The sequence below is a fragment of the Platichthys flesus genome, chromosome 15, assembly GCF_949316205.1.
Source record: "Platichthys flesus chromosome 15, fPlaFle2.1, whole genome shotgun sequence".
NCBI classification, from domain to species: Eukaryota; Metazoa; Chordata; class Actinopteri; order Pleuronectiformes; family Pleuronectidae; genus Platichthys; species Platichthys flesus.
In genome coordinates, this window is record NC_084959.1 from 20,220,521 (window position 1) to 20,241,647 (window position 21,127).

At 42.0% G+C, this 21,127-nt stretch overlaps 1 protein-coding gene across 2 annotated transcripts in view; it reads left to right on the forward strand.

Moving 5' to 3' along the window:
* LOC133970204 (uncharacterized) overlaps positions 1-21,127 on the forward strand; it is a 44,590-nt gene that overhangs the window by 21,102 nt on the left and 2,361 nt on the right. For both annotated transcript variants that reach the window (XR_009924279.1, XM_062407083.1), the window contains exon 2: positions 8,878-8,935. Coding sequence is in view for 1 of the 2 variants with exons in the window: in XM_062407083.1 (XP_062263067.1) it covers positions 8,878-8,935 (58 nt within the window). In the remaining variant the exon portion in view is untranslated. The remainder of the gene's footprint in view (positions 1-8,877; positions 8,936-21,127) is intronic.

Consider the following 21,127-nt stretch of genomic DNA (forward strand, 5'->3'; position numbering starts at 1 on the left):
GTGTAGTCAGTGTTTGACAAGAAACGTGAACTTGACTCCGTGGTACTTCAGAGACCCTTCAGGAGTTTTGTGTGGATAAGTTTCGTCGTCGGTGTTTTGTCCTCTTCAGACTCAGCCGAGCCGGCTTTCTTTCTGGGAACGATTTGTGTCCCGAGCATTAGGTCACACACCACTTTCCCCACCAGAGCATTGATTGTATGTTTTCACAAAGAATAATACAATTTGTTGCTTTCTTGTTTTGTTTTTAAATTTGTTCTCCTTTCTTTCTCTGCGATAAAACTCTCTTCCGAGTGGCTTAACACTCCATTCACACACACATTCTTATCAAACTTTTTATTCCTTCTACTTTTGTGTCTTCAGTTCACCCTTTAACAAAAATATACCCTCTTGCATGACTGTAGAAGTGTGTAACATGGATGCAGACAGGGCTGCTCTCTGACAGTGGACAGACACTAATTGGGTTACTAGAGCTCGTTCCTCATTCGCTCGCACACTGTATATAAATACACACTCAGAGACATTTTGTGCTCTGGCCTCGCTGACCTGTTCACATCATGGTTTATTTTTATAGTGGTAATTTGCAATTGGCCCAATGGTTTGGTTTCAGAGGCCCACATCATTAATCATGGAGGGCATTACTGCAGTATAATTACACTTTCTCTCAGTGAACCCGCAACATTTCCCGCGCGTGTGCTCTCTATCTCTGTCTATAGCACGGAAACACACACGGTCGGGATGTAGTCAGCTGCGAAGTATGCTGAACACAAAAACACAGAAGAGAGCTGAGTTGTATGGTGTCTAATGCAGAAATGGCTACATACCAGTGTGCATCCAGATAGTAATAAAAGGTACAATAGCCTCTAATAATATGGAAAAGTCAATGTCCTTAACCTCATCTGTGCAGGTGGCCAATGAGTTGCTTTAATGTGTTTGTGTGGATCGACTACACTGGGACATCCTCTTAAAGAATGTCGTTTGAAGGTGTTTACAAGAAGTTAAGTTGACAATAATTTAAAGTGCAAACACACCAGGAAACAAATTAATGTGTGCACCGGGGCGACGAGTGTGTGTGTGGGGGGGCAGTTTGGAATCACTGGCAATGCTATGCAACCTCTTTAAGATGATTATTCCACACAAAATGCACCCCGGGGTGTGTGACACATTTGTGAATGGGCTCTTCCGCGGGATTTAACGGGTTAACAGCAGACAAAGGGAGCTGGGACCATGTAGCCCAGCAGGGGAGACCCCAGTGGAAACACCCGGCTGCCTTATAATCCCCGCTCCATCCCATCCTGCTTGCCTTGCCTGCAATCTCGGCTGACTGACATGTGCTCTGTGAGGCTTCGTGTCTTTGGGGTGATAGGAGCACATCTCCGCAGAATTCCCTCCAAGACCTCATATTGTACAAACACACACGCTCACACCCTCCAGGCCATGTGAGGATATTTCATGCTTTTCTACAACTGGTTAGAGAAATGATAATCTAAGACGAATGGTTTCATTCCAAATGGATGGACATGAACTCTGACCAGATGACTGACTTTATTGTTTTGACCAGCTGCATGTGATTTCATGCTGTACGTCCTGCTCCATTGTATACATTTAAATGTATCCTCAAAATAAGAGTAGGATCTGTGTGTGTGCTGGAGATCAGAGTCCTAGCAGAATAAATCCAGTAAATAATGCAGTGTTGCACACTTGTCAGCACCACTGGTGTTTGCAGCACATCTTATATCTGTGTTACACTTGGTCAGTCATCTTATCTAGCTGGCCTTTTTGTTTTATGTAATATCATAGTCATATTACCTGAATGAACAGTTACATTGTTTTTAAATGAAGATAAATAGGATTACCTGAAACATTTTAAGCTGTATGCCATGTTTGGCTATTTATGAAAACACAAGAATTATTTTCACTTTCTTAAGGAGAAGTGATTTAGGTCAGCCAAATTTCTGTGTACATTCTTTTAATATGAAATCCAAAGGAACCTTGGGTTTTGTACTTCCTCAACATGTTTACTTATTTCACGTAAAACTCAGGACATATAATATAATGAGTTGGAATTTGTGTGAAGTTACCTTGAAATAACCATAAACCACAAATCTTCTAATTCTATATCCATCTCTTTTGGTTCTTTTTTTTGGTTCTTGAATATTCTATAACACAAGTCATTATTTGAAATAAAGAATTACCATTATGAATGTAAATGCCCCCCTTATAATTAAAATGAATTCATAGATAGAAACATAGGTCTGCAGGGTTGCATTTGACAGTTAGGGTTTGTGGGTCAAACCTTTGTGAAATATTGTGGTTGTTGATCTCTTTCTTGATCAAAATGTTTTCTGCATAGGTAAAGGCAATTAAACATAAGACGAGGAAGTATTTTTTCCAAGAGAAGCAGGAAATTGTTTCCTTCATGTGCACATGAGTTTTAAGTGGGACAATTCATAAAAAACCATAGCAACTACATTATCTTGATGATGATTGCTCTTTTTAAACATCAACATGAAACTCTGGCATTGTTCTTATTCCATCTGACATTTGACCAGGTCCAGGTATAACTGGAAACAGTTTGGTTCAATGAAAAGTTTTATCTTAAAAGTTATAGTTTGACCTCGCTGATATCTGAACGGTGCAACGTGGACCTCTTAAAGATTCCGAGCAAGTTTCTGGACCCACTCAGATGGTGCTTAAGAAGTCAATTACAAGCTAATGGTGTTTTTTTATTTGAAGACAGCGCTGATTCACCTGCTGATTTACCTGCTGATTTACCTGCTAGTCATCTGCTTTATAAGCCACAATAAGAGATGTGAAGACGTTCCACTCTCTAGTATCCAACTGTGAGTGAAAGGAATCTGAGCAGAAATAGCAATTTAAAAATCGACAAATATTAAATTGGCACCACTTGCTATGAGATTTAACTTATTGACTGGTACCGCCTAATTGTGTCAGATTTTTTTGCAAGAGCCTAATTAAAGTATTGAATCGGCAGTCATTTTTCCATAGTCGTATACTAATTCACATAATTTCAACTGTTCTTCTTCCCATTGTCAGGCGATTACTTTGATAATGAGAGGTTGTGCAGAGGCCCTATCTTTGGGAAAGCATTCGGTAAGGACATGCCGTGGAAAGGTATCATTATGATAACTCTCTGCTCGGCCTCCTAAATGAGAAGTCATCCTTGATGTTGTCAATTACGCTCTTCTGCTCTGGAGCTAGCCCGAGGAAAATGATTTGTAGCATATAATGTTTCTAAAGTTTCTTCGAAATTGACAGACCCGTCATAAAGAACCTAGGCAGAGAACTGTTTTTTAGTTTGGTGTCATTACTCATCTGGGATATAAGTGGAGCAGAGTATTGAATGTGCACTGATTCCTAAAATAACCTTTAGAGACGTACCAGATTCACACTGTTTTTTACTGACTACTTTTTTGCTGCATGGGGCTTTTAAAACAATGTTAATAATAAGATACATTGGGATTGTATGTAGTGTAATGACATAGCCTGTTGTGTCAATTGCTAGTGGAGTTTTATTATTAATTAATTAAGTTTGATTAATTTATTAATTTTATTAATGAGAGCTCATCACTTCTACTTTGTTTTTTAATCCTCTCCTGGTTTATTATTGTTTATATATTTGAAATGAATGAATAGCAACCATGCACTGATCTGTAACAGCTTCCACATTAAATATTGTTCTGCTTTTTAATGTCAAGAGCATTTGTCTCTTCTCTCCTCAAGTATCTCTTCTAATGGCATCGCCAGCCAACGTTAAAATCAAAATCATGCATCTGCCTACTCAAAGGACATCAAATGAGCATAATGATTAGAGAATTTATGTAAATATCACAGGGATATTTTCAAAGCATCTTGTTTGTTTGAATCATATTTTAGGTAGTTAGGTGTTAAAGTGGCAAATAATAATATGAAAGCTCTTTAAAACCACAACTTATACGGATACAGTCACGTAGGCGGTGGTTAAAGCAGCATTCTGTTGTCCAAATTTATAACAATGATTTGCAATGTTTTGTTTTTGGATGATGATGAAAAATACAAACATTTAAACTAGCTAACACAAAATGTCTAAAATATCGACATTACCAGTTTTTGTAGCGTCTTTGGTCAACGTTTCTGTATAGCAGCAGTGTAGTTTAATTATATTTTATCCGATTGCACTGAGAGCCTTATCTTTGTTCGCTACTAATTCTATCACTGTGTAAATGCTAAACTAAGCCCTTTGATTTTTCCTTTTTGCCATATAGCCGAAGCAGCCTGATAGGAGACAGTGGTAATTAAAACACAAGGCCGGGTCAGGAGGTGAGGCGAGCACACAATAAAAAGCTCTCCGAGATTCCAGGACGAAGGTGCCACACTGTCCGATCCATTTTAATTGTCGTTGGAATTAATTTGAAAATGCTCAAGTCAATTAAGAAGATGCATTCCTCTGGCTGTGTGTAATGTCATATCCATCGATCCGTAGAGGTTACTTCATGCACTCATGTGTAAGATACATTTATGTTTCTGAAACTCCACCGTTTGGAATTCATTAGGTATTGATCCCTTTTACCGACGGTAAAAGCACAGCCTGATGGCAGCCTTGTCTGAAGCCAGGTAATCAATTCAGTGCCATTCAGATATAAATGCCCTTTTACTTTGTTATTGTTAGGCATCAACATTTGATATCCCTGCAAATACTTATATCTCTGTCACCAATGATTTCAAATTATGATACAGCCTTTTTGTCAATTCCAATAGACAATCTGTGTTCGGAGATAAAAAAAAATGATCGACTGTTCAACCAGTTAAGTCTGGTTAGTGCAGTTTTTGTCTCGGCCTCCTTCGATGTATAGAGTCTGGATGGGGTATGGTTGTCTCCGCACAGCCCTGTCCTCTCACTTCTGCTCACACAATCTGAATCTTACCCTGCAGCCATCCCTCCCTGTGCACTGATTGGCTGCTGCTTAGTCCGCGGCAGCCAATAGGCCCTGTTGAAAATCTCAGTGTTTAGTCTGGTGCTAGGCAGCAGGATCAACAGACAGGTGGGTCAAGCAAAGTCTTCATTGCCCCGGTTGGCTGCACAGCAAAGCTCCGTTCACCTTTAAAGCAACATTACACTCAGGTGTAACAGTATCACAACATGGTCTCTGTCCGCTTGAAGAGTTTAGTCAACATTTGGGAACATCAGCAACGCTTAACATGGAGAAAATGGCTCTGCTCTCATGCCTCAATGCTCCTTTTCAGCTTTTTTACCCAGTAATGCTGAATTTTACTGAGCTGTTTACATGTACAATATCCTCCTGTGATGCTGGTGTGTGCGCTCAGAGGTAAATTCCTCAAATGTATGGTAATGGTACAAGAAAGAAGAATATCACTTTTTTGTGCTATGTCTGTTGTAAGTGTCATGTTCCCCTTGTTTTTTGTGTTTTGCACTTACCTGTCCCTGTCGAAAAGTTATGTTATTGTTATACTAAAGTAATATTGTTTTTGAATCCTTTTCTGCAAGTGGCTGAACACTGAGAAAATAGGCCAGATCAGGCCACAGTGAGCCTAGGCCCCTCTACAGGGGGAGCTTGCAGCCAGTCACAGTTTCTTTCCAGTATATGCACGATACCTCAGGAAACAGACTGATCCAAAATATTCTGTGCAGAATGTCAAATTTCAGCATTTAGGGCTTTTATTGTGTTAATCTATCCTTGGTAAGTCAAGTCAATGCTACAAAATGGCTGGATGAGTGTATCTCTCATGAGGCTGGACTCAAAAATTTAGCCGGGATTAACCTGTTGACTGTTTTTCTGTCACGGCTTGAGGCGAACATTAAATTAATGAAGATAACAGCTTTTCAAGCCCAAAATAACCCAGCGTCTCTGGTGTGTCTGTGGAGAGTGAAAAAGCACAAATTATCTTCCTTCAGTCTTTTGGTTGCCCCTGAGCAGATATTAGTAAATATAACAACAATGTTCCATGTGCCAGACTTTTTAGAATATCAATTGTCAAATAAACAACTCCTGTTTATTACAGACTATTAAATATTTATTTTTGTCCTTTCTATTACCAGGTTGAGAAGTCTGACTGATTTTCAACCTCTGTCTGGTTCACAATGGTATGTCCCATTCCCAGGGGATATCATTCACCCCCCACTCACCAACCTCTAGTCTGAACTTTGACCCTGGCGTCCTGCCTTCCAGGATATGGAATGACCCACTCAGTGGGGGAATGTTTTGGAACAGTTTTAGCTGAGTCTGTTTGACGCAGGCAAGAGCAGATGAGGAGCTCAGAGGGATTCAGGGCCATTTTGTTCACAGGTCTCTTTATTTTATCCCAATGACTAGTGTGCTGTTGCAGAAGGACTGTGGCTGTGACATTCAAATGGGTGTGGTGGTTGATCATCATATTCTAAGTAGGAGCACTGATCTCATATTTAATAAACAGATATGCAAAATTAGTTTTTGTTTGTGAGGTGCAGACTCTAGTACAGTATTAAGCTGGAATGTCTACTTACTAATTTGTAGTAAGTAGAAATACAAGTGCAGCAATAAGCTGCTGAATAAAAGTGATTGAATCAATGTAACCTCAATGTCACTTCTCAACTTAGAGGCTGCAGGTGTAATACACATGCCAGACTGGCTGCCTTCAGACGGATGCAGAGATTTTATCAACTGAAGGTGAACATTCTGTTAACACAAGCAGATATTAATAATAGTAAGAAGCATCACACTGCTTTACTGCAACTATAATTACATTACACATGTATTTTTCATGCTTATCTAAATGTGTCTACTGGTTTATTTAGCATTACTGTGTAAATGCATTGCATTGGTTTAATTTGCCTGTGCAATTTCCAGATTATCAAATGAGTGACACTGAATACAAAATCATCTCTAGGTATTTTTATGGTTTGCATTCACCCTAAACTTCTTAAACCTCTCTTTTCAACATTGCTCTAATGACGAAAAATCTTTTCAACTACTAAGAAGAAATCATGCTGTTTGCACCACTCCTTGCACGAGCATGGGAAAGAGATCTTATCCTCTTTCTGTCCTGGCCGCTACACCAGTCTGCGGTCGACAGTGTCGGCCATAAGACAGACCGGCTATTATTGATTTGGATAAATATTATATGATTTTTGCATGATTGCTTATATTTTACTGTCCTCTCTAACCAATATTATTCACTTTCTTATAAATCAGAGTGCCTTTTCTATCAGTAGCTACACAGTCTTAAGTTACTTACGAAAAAAACTGAACTGTAGAATTACGCAGCGTGAGAAAAGACGTTTGTCTGCTGTTGATGCATGAGAGATTCATATTTAAATTCCGGTTGCAATCCAGAGCTTGCCTACCCGGAAATAATCTCCTCGCTGTATTTATTCAGTCACTGGAGAGACGGGGCTTCAACAGGAATTGAACTGCAGTGTATGGGAAGTTACTTACACAGTCATAGGAATTTCCTTATTCCTCTGGTTCACAATTTTTTGGCCTCCACCTCACTTGATTTACATATGTGATATGTTAATAAATGTCATAAATGTGGTCTAATGTTTGTGTAAGCTGAATGTGCTCAGATGGTCTAGATTGCCTATATTTGAGCAAAGGGGCATATAAACTTTATTTCAGTTATGTTTGAATGATGAGATACAGTATGAGTTTGTCATTAGTTTGTCATGCATCCAGTCTTTTGTATTTGTGTTCTGGCATCGGCGCTGAAATCTTAGACAACCACCACGCCTGTAGAGTTGACTTTGGAAGGCAACAAGCATTCCTGCTCGACACCACATCAGCCCCTACTTCGCCCCACCTCTGGGTGCTGGGCAGCCGGCCAGGTAAAGGTTGCCATGACTCCTAACACCACCCTGTGCACCAACCCACCTCCCTGTTAGAAGGTGCCAGGTTTTGGAAGACTGGGCTAAAGTTTTTGATTTTGGCAGAAATGGTCAGCAGTTGTAGCTTTGTCAGCAAAATACTTAGTGGGAATGCTGCGGCTTTCTGCTTGGAAATAATGTGATCTTTCCTGCCAAGATTATGTAAGTACAAGGATAGAAAGACAGAGAGAGGGGAGGAGATTTAAGTAAAGCAAATGGTTATTGTGCAGTCCTTTTGATTTCGCATTCTTGTTTGTTTTGTAGAAATTGGGCGGACAGCAAATCGCTGAACTGAGCCTGTAATGTCAGTGAGCTCAGTTTAGAAGTCCCCTTCTGTCTTTTCATCATTCCTCACATTACCCCCAAAAAAGCCCTAACGCTGGCTGCTCATTGCTCTCTTGCTCGTATAAAGTGTAGATTGAGAATAATTAAGTAAGAGTCAGACAGCATCTGGTTCAGTAGTATTTTCACTATCTTCTTCAGACTTTCCTTTGTCGCACTGCAGCAATAGGAATATTCCATTGTTTTTGGCTCTCTGGCACTGGCACAGTTGATGGTAGCTGACCGTGGCATGCTTGATTACACTGGCATCCCTCTCAGGGCCTGCTCTCTGCTATCTGCGGTCTTGGCTAACTTGAGCTAACCTCTCACCACAGCAACATCGCTGTGGCCAGGAAGCAGACTGATAGGGCAATTCAGCAGGGCTAGTTTGGGAGAGCAGTTTATGGCAGAGTTTTAGTAGACGTTTTTATGGCCTTAATTTCCTATTTAGGAACTATTGAGGCATCACAGACCAAGGCAAAGCAAGTTAAGAATGTAATTAAATATTTTCCCCCGTGTGGATCTGATGTTGTCAGACCAGTAATTGCAAATTGTGTACCATCATCGTAATGTCCATCGTATCACTCATTGGTTTCTTCAAGTTTTATCTCACAAAGCACTGTAGCATTTCATCAACAGGTGCAATACTTACATACCATTTTGTCATTTAACAACAACTCTCTTTGTCTTGTTTTAAGAGAGATGATCTAAAAAGCCAGGCAGCGAAACCCAATGAGCAAGACACAACTGCGAAGGGTAAGTTACTTTCATTTTTGGGGGAAATCTCAACAATGAGTCTTGCTGCAGATTCTCTATATACCACATATATTAATGAATAGTCCTTTAGCTCAAGAAATTCAATTCACTGCCATGACCTGTATGAACACTGTTAAACGGCTCGGCTGTCGGCTGAAGTTAGGTACACCTCTGTCTGTAAATGGCATCATCTGAGACACATCACACTTTCGTACACGGATAGTTCTTTGTCCCATTGTCTGAGTGCTCCGTGCTACTGTGCCCAGATTTTCTGTAACATTCTTAGTCTTTATCCATTTTTTTTGGTACTTTGGCCATTACCATTTGGCACAAACCCGTAGATCCGATCTTGTGGCAAATCTGACAGCACAAGCTCGCCTCTGTGGGTCTTTGTCACTGTGGTGTGAACGTCTGCTTTTTTACTTTTTTTTTTCTTTTTCCCCAAGGTCAATTCTATAAGGGATATGTATATGTTTAATTTTATATATATATATTTATGTTTCTCTGATGTCACAGAAATTCACATCTTGTCCTTTAGTTGCAATACCCTTAACCTAAAGCTGAAACATGATGATAATGATGGTGATGAAGCTTTGTATTTAGATATGCAGGAAAATGAGCCATTTGGGCCACAGGACGATATAATTTGATAATAATTAGAGCGGAGGAGCCTTAGTAGAAAATGTGTGCATCCGGGTTGAGGTAGTAGGTTGTATGGTTTAGAATTACACCCTGGGAGTTAACTGTACAACCTTCTAGCTTTCCTTGGAGTACACGTATGACATCAATCTGTAAAGGAAATTCCTTGGCTTTACAGTGCAGCATACAGTACGGACGTAGTCAGTTGCATTCCATTTTATAGCGGCTCTACGTAGCCTTAATGGTCTTCATGTTAATATAATATTTGCCCACCTTAAGATCTCATTTCATAGCTGACCTTTAGCTATGGTCAGCCATCCTGGCTCTAAATCTTCAATTAGCGTTAGCTTGACATATGCTGTATTTTTAGACATAATGCATTGTGGTTAGTCGCAGTAACCAAACCTCATCCATTGCATAATAGTCCCTTTAACTGCAAACCAGACAGAACCAACAAATGAGCAGGCTACTGGCCTCCTCTGCCTGTCCCTACGTTCTGAAATATTTGGTCCTGTTAATGACAAGACCTTGAATTACGTAATAATGAATAGGCCCTAATGACGTGTTCAATTGTTGAAGCAACAACGTGGCACTTCAGAGTTATAATGTTGCAACTATGCTTTATGTTTTTTTTCTTATCTGACATCACCATTGTCTCTTCAAGGTGACATTTTGTGGTGGAACCTATTTCACACAGAGATGACTTTGCTTTTCAAACAGTTGCTCCATCTTTACAGCCTGGTATTACACGTCAGCCTGTGTCGACAGCACAGGGCTGCGGCATCTCCTGAGTCAGTCGCATGTGAGCCGTGTGCCAAAATAATATGATGCACAGATGGTTTGACATAAACACCATGTATAAAATATAGTAATCATAATAAATCTAACTTTTTCTATTTAACACATCATTCCTGGTGATTGCCGTGCCCTGTGGTTTTACAGCGGAGCCATTTTCACTTTACATTTTGAAATTTTTCAGCAGCTGACAATCGGCTGGATACATTTCTCAGGGACTCCGTGGTTTGATTATCACACTTACAATTATTTAAGGTGTTTGCCTCAAGCTGCTTCAGGCAACCTCAGCAATATTCCAGGTTTTCCAGCATGGAAAAAGCTGGATGTTTATACGTTGTTTCTGAACCTTGTGATATATTGTCCGCAGGTCCATACAATGAGCATTTGTATTATGAGATCTAGTTTCAGGTTGATGCTTGACTTGGTAACACTAAAGTCTCTGTTTACTGTAGACTTGTGTAGTAGGCTGAATGCATCTGACTTCATTTCTGTCTGGCACCAAGCCATGGTTTGTAAAATGACTCCAAAGCACCACACAAGAGAAAAATGGCATGGCAGATCAGCCCAAGGTTTACCACAGTCTGTTACTCTTCAAGACGACTTGATTGGAAACACTGCTTTGGGAGAGAGCTTTGTTGTAATTTCTGCTGTAGTTCTTTATCATTGTGACAGTGGATTTTCACTCTGATGAATGGCACTGCATTTGGAGTATTTGGGGCCAGGTCTGAGTGGACTACCTCTGTCCAACTGTTGTCATTTATCCAATTTGCTCTTAGGATTCAAGTGGCTGAGACCGCAACTGTGTGTGGTATTTGATGCTTAGAGTTTTCACTTAATCATACTGAGACAGAAGTTGTTATACTTGGTAAACTGGTAATCATTTACAATAATCATTCTGGCTGTTTGTTCTTTTGATTCATTTTGGCTTCAGGATTGTAAATAAATTAGCTGAATAATAATAAATATCTTATTCATTTCATAGAAATGTAAACCATAGTGCTAAAGCTGTACAAATGATAATAGGTCCCCAAAAAAATTGGGAATTAACAGAGGTATTCAATTCATCAAATTCCTCTTGGCCATGTAGACAACCCTGGAAAACCCCTGCGTACGGTTATTTCATTGGATCAGTAATTAAATCTAGAGTGATACTTACATTGAAGGCCAGAGATCCTGTTCAGCTTTGCACCAGAATCCCTCCCATCAAACAGGTTTCTGTGAGGAAATATGATCTTGGTTAATCCCTGGGAACTCAAGAACACCTTTTATCTCCTATTTTGTAACCCTAGCCTGAGGAAGATCACGCCTCCACTGCTCTGACCCACTCCCAGAAAATAATCAGTATAATTGCTGAAAAGCAACACTGAGGGGATGTCATGCTTGTCAGCTTGAAATGAGCATTATTTTAGGCAGGAGGGAACATTGGAATTATATATGTATAATTTCATCCTCCTTGAGGATAGAGACTTGAGATGTACCTTAATAGAGTTTATTTTAATAACAGTAATTTTCTGATGTACACTAACCCCTGAACTCCAATTGTTCCTCCAGATGTGCAGAGGAAAGGGTTGCTGCTGAGAATCCTGCTGCCTCAGCACAACCTCTGTCCAGCTGCCCCAGCAGAACAGCTAAAAGTCATTGGTTCCAGCTGGCTCTTCATTTATGGGATGGTTGAACAAATAAATTATGGGATTAGATAGGGGCGGTTCAGGCCACTGACTTTTTTCCCTTTTTCATTTTGTTATGAGTCTCCAATGCTGTTACACCTCTTTGAGAAGTCAGTTGGCCAGAAGCCTCAAAGTTCTTCAGCTGACTTTCAGATTTAATAAAATAAGGAGTTTTCTTTATTGAACTTGGCCTGCTGCAGTCCAAACTATGTACTGTATATAGCAAAGTGCTTGCAATGCTATTTAGCTGCACAGTGAGTCACTGTCACTTTTAGACCTAATTTTGTCAGTGAGAAACAACAAAAGACCTTAACATAACACATACAATCTCTCATTGCAACACTTTTTTACTTAAAAAACTATTACTAAATACACAAATCCTCAAATCAGTCATTCGAAATGATCTTATTTGGAGAAGGAGTAAGAAAAGCAGAAACACACACCACCCCCATTGTCAGTATATATTGTACATTGTGTTCCGCAGATTACACTTAAATTGTTTTGGTGGAGACATGGGTAACACAGGAACTGACACAGTGCACATGGGCTGTATACTCTGTCTCATCCTTAAGTTTTCAAGAGCGACACTCAGACACAAAATACTGGTAAAATCAGCCAACTGCATCTGTGTCCACTTTGAGAGCAGCGATTGGCTTATTGTTCTTGACGTCACAGACGGGCGGAAACCTTAGTAACAAATCGTCTGAGACCCGAACACTGTCATTTCTCGCCATTCCAGTACTTCAGCTCGCCCCCACTCATAAAATCTCACTTCCCTAGATAAGGGAGCAGCCTCAAGCACTTTTTCTTCCTGAGGAAACATATTCCCTTAATGTGGTGGGGTTAATGGCAAATGAATAATCATAACACACCAATGGCAGACAGGGGTTGTCATTGATCTGTCTGGAGTCAGCCCCTCTCCGCCTGCTGCATCAGCCACTCTCCTCCTATTGATATGCTCTTGCCCCTTGACCCCTAAGAGAGATCAATGCCATTGATTGGAGAAGGGCAGGGACAAGGGCAGGATCTGCTGACTGGCCCGACAGCTAGTGTGACAAGACATGATCGTCATTAGTGTCCCGCTGGCTGGCTGGCTGGCTGGCTGGCTGGCTGGCTGGCTGGCGAGGCGCTTAGCATCACATATTTCCTGCGTCCTACTTCCCCCCACCCTTCGTTGTCATCGTCCTCTGCTCTCCTCCCTTACCCCTCCTACATTAGCGGCTCCATTTTCCCATTCTATGCTGCTTGCACCAACTAAAGATAAGTCCATTGTTTGGATACCTGTCTGAGACTTGCCTCGCATCTGTGGCACAGATATGCATCTCCAGGCTGTGTGAAGATATTTTGAGCTTATTGTAGAAAAAGGGAAACAGTGTCATTGCAAGTATCTGCTGCATTAGGTCTCTCAGCTCATTCTGCGTCGTACTTAACATTCACAATGGAGGCGGTCTTATTTTGGGGTGCTTTGAAATGCATTTTCCGGGCCACAATTCAAAGACAAGTGAATTATAATCAGCTTCAGCTCTGTCACAACAACTTGGTCATGTATTCTCTGATCATTGGCAAATCCCACCCTAACAAGATACCTATGTGCCCTGATTGCCGCCGCTTCTTTGAAGACGTGTGTCATCGATACACAACAGGCCTGGGTTGTTTATCTGCCTTTGTATGCAGTTTGCTCTTGTGGACCAGCCTCATCACACCAGAGGGCTGCAATTCCAGTCTAGACTAGAAAAAGAAGAGAGCATCGTTTGTGTGTGTGTGTGTGTACGAGGAGGGGTGATGGGCGGAATGCGGCGACTGCTCCAGACTCTACAGTGACATGGCTGTAATGGAGCTGATTGATCACCTATATGGCCGCCTGCTGGCCCTGCTGGCTTTAACATACAGCACATTCCCAACCCCCCCGTCTCTGCGTCACCACCGCCATCACTGAGCCAATCTGCGAAGACCATCCATCCCCCATAGACTTCAACCTGGCCACGGTTTTGACATTGGCTGCAGGATTTACATCAACACCTCTCGGGCTCTTGGCTCGCCCTGCTTCTTTATGTTTTTTGCGGGACGGAAAGGCAGCCGCGTGTTTGCCGTCTTTGATGATGTGACATTTTCCAATTTAGCCTTTTCTGTATTGCGTCTGAGTTAAGAAGCTGCTGTTTTCCATTTGAATTAAAGGGCATAATCAATCAATGATAACATTTGCCGATCTCTTTCCCTGCCCCCTCTGTCAGACAGGGTCATAACCCTAATCTATCCAGGGTGTTGAAACTGATTAAGCTCTGAGATTAGAGCAAGCCATCAAGGGCAGATCCTATTCAGACAGAAGGCGAATGAGAAAAATGTCTCCTTTAAGTTTTTTCTCTATACCGCCCACAGTTGACCTGCTGTTTTATAGCATTCACCACATAAGCTTTCCATACTACACAAATAAAAGCATTTGTAATGTCTAAATATAATAGTAATATTTAATGAATGGATTGTTGCTGTATTCATGCATTAAACATGAAATCCTCATAGTGTTATTCCTGCTGGAAATATGAAACATTTAAAAGCAAAACATTTATATTCATATGAATTAGTTAATTCACTTTAAAATAACTCCAACACATTTTTCACTTACGCTTTTTTTTCTCAGAAATCTTACAATACAAGTTGAATACAAAAAAAAAATTGTTTTAGATTATTGTAATTGCAGAGATCATATTTAATTTAATAGCTGTCTGGTTAAATATATATATAATATGTATTGATCTGGCAGTGCGGCGTGGTGACATATTTCTTTATGTAAAGGCCACTCTGTGTCTCTATGGTAATAAGCTGACAGAGAGGCACATGGGGAATGGATCAGTTTACATATAGAAATTTTAGAGGAAGATATTTGTGGTCATGGGCAGTACGTCTGCAAAAATTTGAAAAAGACTTCCAAGTGATGACACAATATTAGCGAATGCCTCCCCATCAGCAGTCGTGCTCCTTACGCTTCTACTTTGAAGTCTCGTCATAATATTGTGACAGTTTGTGATCGTGCTTGCGGTGACCACATTGCTGTCTATGTGGGACAATTTGTCTGCGTGTGGGTTAGCTGAGCTGAGCCGAACCGCTGTAGTGTCACACTGTGTCCTGTGTCCTGTCTCTCCATTCAATACGGGTGTCTCCATCTTTTTCCTTTTTTTTTGTTTGGCGGCCCTGTTAGTTTGTTTGTTGTAGCCAGTGCATGAGTTTGTTTGTTTGTGTGTCGGCTGTCTGCTCTCAATTTAATATATCAGCAGCTGTAACTGTTGATAAGTGTTTTGTGTGTTTGCATGAAACCGGGCAAGCTGCATCCATGTTACAAGACAGTGGTGTGCTACAGTGCATCTTCCTCCACAGCCAGTTCACTGCAGTGTGTGTGTGTGTGTGTGTGTGTGTGTGTGTGTGTGTGTGTGTGTGTGTGTGTGTGTCTTTGTGTGTGTGTTTGTGTGTGTGTGTGTGCGGCTGGAGAAAAAAAAAGAAGAAATTGATCAGCACAGGGAGGAACGTGTTCACCAGCAAAGGCTGGATGGAGGGTGTGAGAGAGGGAGCGGGAGAGAGAGCGAGGGAGAGGAGGAAGAGCGAGGGCTGTCGCTGCAGACTCCTGCTGCAGTATCTCACTTTGGGCAAGCAGCTGCAGACAGGGAATAACAGACAAGCGAGACAAGCAGACAGGTACAGACCTGGTGTGGTGGGAGGGGGCTGGGGCTGTTGAGGTAGAGGGCAGTGGACACTGGAGAGGCAGGGCTTTGGGGGGGTGGAAGGGTCAAATGCGGGGGTGGGGGGGTGTGTATGTGGGGGGGGGGGTGTTGTATGTGAAATGGCGGTGGCAGGTGGGGGAAGCAAATGTTTTTGTTTGCTTCTTGGCAACCTATCGTGCTGGACCTGTGACGGCAGAGGAAAGCAGGAACGGTGGAAAAAATAAAAGTAGACGGGGTAGATGACAGTGTCACGACATGGCTGATGTACCAGTGTCTGGAGCAATGAGGAGGGGGAATCCCTGGAGTGTACGTCTGTGTGTGTGTGGGTGTGGGGGGGTGTTAAGATGCTGAGATGGAGCTGACAATGCAAGCGCTGGGATGGAGCGGTAGGTGTGTGTGTATGAGTGTGTGTGTTTGTGTTTGTGTAGGTGGATGTGGAGGGGGATAGGTTGGGGTTTGTCCCACCTCATTGAACTGTGTCTGGCTGCAGCTTCCCTCGGACACCTTCGCTTGAGCTTAGTAACATCCCCCCCCCCCCCCCCCCCCCATCTCTTTCTTTCACCCTCTTTTTTCCCTTCTTCCACCGCTGCCCCTTTTTTCCCTCTGTTCTTCCTCAGCCTCAGCTCAGAGGTGGATAACAAAAGGCGTAGTCGGTGGCAGACAGACAAGTAAGCGTGCAAGGCAGCGCGTCGGGTGGCACGGAGCATTCATTTCCGGAAGCCTCCACTTTGCCTGACGTTCCCCAGAGAGAAGGAGACAATCAGAGACATCTATCCAATTTTTTTTTTGTCTGGGGGGGAGGAGTTGTAAGGTGGGTGTGGGATGGGAGGACGGGGGTGGCGGAGGGGGTGGGGGCAGTCAATGGTGTGTTTGAGAACATGACAGGCAGAAATGACATGGGAATGTTTTCAACATTGCGAGATTAATCTTTACCGTAGTTCGACATTTTATGGTTCAATCTGTGCCCGAAGTCTCACTGAAGCTTGTTCCGCTTTGACGCTTACAACTTATCACGTGCCCAGCAGAGTTGGGCAGGTGGGTTGTAGCATCCAGCGTCAAGGGTGTTGCAGTCAGTGGTGGAAAGTTGCCGGTGGGTTGGGGTGGGGGTGGGGGGGCACAAGTTTTGTGGGAATCATGAAAACCTGTTCCTGTGCCGGAGACGAGCCCGTCCGATTCCGCTTTTTGCTTTTGGAATTGGAATTTTACCTGCACTCTCATCGGGGCTGGGCAGCTATGGAGCAGAACCACGAAGCTCTGTGTGTGCTTTTTGTTTTATTATTATTTATTTATTCATTTCTGACCAATCTGTCAGTGCTCGCCCCTGCGGTGGGAAGCCAGATGCTGAGGCTGATAGGTGTCTCTCTGCCTCCATCAGTCAGTGCAAACGGGGCGGATGGTCTAACAGACGGCGGTCCTGCCATCCTGGACGAGAGAAATGTAGCGAGATGATCAGCCGACGCTCTTTAGGACAAAGAGGCGAGCCCGGCTCCTTGGCTGGGGGGCTTTTCCTTTTCCAGCACAAAGGCTAGTTAGCACAGAGCAGGCAGCGCAGGCAGCGCAGGCTTGTCTGTCTGTCTCATCCCCTGCTCCTGCTTCTGTCTGGACTCTGCGATGAAGATAATTGAAGTCTGGTCCGTCTCCACCGAATTTAACGCTGTGTGCATCTAATTTTCTTCTTTGTCTTCCTTTGTTATCTCTGTTGTCTTTTGATGCTGCTGCTGTCGTCTAGTGTCTTGTGGTATTTAGTGCATGTAAGTGTTCGTCTGAAAATATTTCTACCTTTGCATGCCTTTGTGCCCTTCCTTCAGATAGACACCTTGTGGGTGTCGGTGCCTTTTGACAGAAATTTGGAACCTTTAAGCAGAAGAAATAGAAAGTTCATGCCTTGTGTGAGTGTGTGTGTGTGTGTGTGTGTGTGTGTTTCTGTGTGTGTGTGTGTGTGTGTGTGTGTGTGTGTTTCTGTGTGTGTGTGTGAGGGGGAGAGAGGGGTAAAGGTGTCAGTGCCACTCTGTGCCCTGCGGCTCCTCAGTTGACTCTTTCGTACTTCACCTGCTCCCTGAGACCCTAACTTGTGAGCTCTCTTGATAAAAAGTCACGGGTTAGGCTCTTGGGACGCGGGCGGAGGGCACAATCGACTTTCTACCGAATGTCCCCATGGCGCAGTCGGGAAGAAGCAGTAACTGATTTACTGCTTCCAAACGTGGCAGGGACGACATAGAGAAAGGAAGGAGACGAAGTTGCTGAGTACAATAAAGACCAAATGTTTGTAAGAGGTTTTGTTCAGTCAGCTCCCGTCACATGATTTATCAACTGTCAACTCAACTACAGCATCGATGAAACTGTATTTGCAGGAATGTTCATGCCTGGTGCAGCCGGCCAATTTCATTGTTTCCCAAAAAATGAATCAGAAGATGCCTCTTGTGATCACAGCAGTGTCACTGGCACAAAAAGCAAAATACCCGTCATCACTGCGCAGCACTGTCATCCAACACCATCATTTTTCTGTGTGCCAACATCTTTGCTTGAATAGCATTCAAGTAACACATGATCTCATTAGAAATGACAGAACACCAACCACTCCAAACCACCACACCCAAGACTCTTGATTAACCCCTGTCACCACCACACCACAGCACAGCATCGCTGAGACCCAGCCAATATATCTGATCCACCATTACCAAGACAGTCACCCTGAACGTGATCACTGCAGCTTCAGCCTTACACTACCTCAGCTGCTGCTGCTGCTTTCTAAATGTGACACACCAGTTTTATTGTTCTGTCTGCAGCCCTTCCCTAACTTAACCGCTCGGCAGCAGCTCACTCATTTATTTATTAATTGTCCTTTGTAAAAACACATACATGATCAGAGGGTTCAGTTCAAAACTTCATAAATGTCTGCACTTCAGCCAAATATTGGTTGGACATTTTTTAACAGTTTTCAAAATCAATATCGGAATATAGTATCCAGTAACAAGCAGTCATTTTAAACCATTGTATATCCCAGGCCCAAAAGCAATATTTATGTGTGTATGTGTGTGTGTGTGTGTCTTAATTAACATCACAATTTTAGAGCAATTGATCGTTTTCTAATTGAATCAATTGAATACATTTTCACTGTGACTTGATTCAAATTAATAAAAATAATATTTTAATTCTCAGTAAACAGAAAGTTATTTCTCCTGTGCCTGACGTTGCTGAGAAAAGAGGAAACATATCTTACAATCAATGAGCACAATTTTGAAGCTTTCCTAATTTGATCATTTCTGTCAGAATTTGCCATTTTCATGAGATGTCACAACCAAATTAGTTCATGGTCTGAATTGATATTTAAAGCGAAGACGTAGGCCGACTAACATTGTAATGCAGCATCACGCCACAATAAAAGATTGAACATTGAATAGAAAATGAAAACACTAGACTTGTCTCTTAAGAACCTGACTATAGACGTGTGCAATTAAAAAAAATGTCTTTTCCTTTGTGATATTGAAAGGTATGAATTCATTCACCATTTCAGCTTGACCTGGTTTTTAAACTTTCAGTTTTACCCAGGGCAGAATGCTTTTCTGAAAACCTAATTTCTGCTAAATTACCCATATTAGGAATGCAGTGGAAAACAATTGATTTTCTCTCTAGTACCCTCCTCTCCATCTTTCTCCCAGTCTCCCTCTCTCCCTAATTATGTTTTTTTTCCTCCTCGTCTCCCCATTTGGTTTCACAGTGAACAATACCAATGCCAACTAATCAGTCTGTGCCTATGCCACAGAGCCCCCAGCAACAGCTGAAGGAGTGCCATGCCCCATGAATACCAAACAGCCAGGCACAGTGCGACAAGTGCTGAACAGTCAGACGCAGCACAGCCAGAGCAGAGCTGGTGCCCACAAAACAGCCAGACAGTTTTATTAGGGTCTGTCCTGCACGCAGCAAAGTCTGGCAGCACCCAAGCCCACTGATGAAATCCTCACTGCTCCCCCAACAGTAACAAAGCAGCATGCTCGGAGCGATCCGCCAAGGATCCAATAAACATCACCCCGTAAAAATCAGCTCCCGGCTACTTTTTAACTCCACAGAATGAGGAATACAAACTTTGTTCAAAGTCAAACTAGTTCTCAATGAGCAACTGTTAAATGATCGCTGTTGTGCTACCTAAACATTACAGTGCATCTGATAGTGAGGCTAAAAAAAGAGAGAAATCTGGTTTAGAGAAAAGCTGCAAAACCCTTTTCTTTAAAAGCTTATTTGTATTGACTAGTCCAATTAACATAATATAATATAATTTATTTAAAACATGTTTTTGCTAAGGTCACGCTTTTTTATTTGCGATAAGTTGATAATTAATATTTCCAGAAGAAACGTTAAATGAGAAACCTGCTTATGAATGTCAATCGGCTGTGAATTATTGAAGTAGAAATATGAAATATATATATTTTATTTATAAGCTATATAAGGGCAGTGTCTTTATGATTCTTAAAATGCCCAGTTTAACTTTTTATCTTTTTATAAAAAGAGATACATTTTATCATTATAGTGGAAGATGTTGTCAAGGTCAACGGCAGAATGCATTTATGTACCGTGTGTAAGAAGGACTCGACCATTCGTGTAATGTCACTACACTAAGAATTATATTAATTCAATTCAGACACAACAAATTTCTATGATTGCGTTCATGAAATCATCATAAAACTGATTAAAAAAAAGTCCAGCTTTTGCTTCATTTTGTAATGAATGCAGTGCCTCGGCAAAACGCTGAACATTAATATGATGCACATTTTTATCAATACTAAATAGAAAGCATTCAGGATGTGGCTTCTGTACTCAGCTGGTCTTCAAGTTACTGCTGCAAAGATTGATTCAGACCTTGAATAGGTGTAGATAAACCAAAGGCTCCAGCTGATGGACCCAAGTGTGTGCGAGAGATTACACTCCATTGTTCAGAGGTGGTTGTGTAACACGCCGCGCCACCACAACGCTCCCCGATAAAAGTAATAAGAACAGATTAACATTTATGCGGCACGTTTGGATTTGGGCTGGAGCTGACATGGAAATCAGATGGATTTAGTGAATAAGAGGGCTTGTTTTTTTCCCTTTTCTTTTGGCATTGATTGTCAGGTTTTGTTGTCCGGTGAAGCAGCTCAGTGTTCAGAGGATCTCTTATCGCAGCAGGGTGGGGGGATAAAAGTGCAGGCGTGTGTGTGTGTGTGAGAGGTGGGAGCGTCAGGTAAGCCTGATAGCGGAGCAGCCCAGAATAGAGGGGGTACGGAGGCGGGGGGTGGCGTCTGAGTTTCCAGACACTGCGGCAGGAGGCCAGACAGTCACCTGAACACACACACACACTCTCTCACATTAAAGTGTGCCAACGTCACATCACACATGCACTGTTCAAA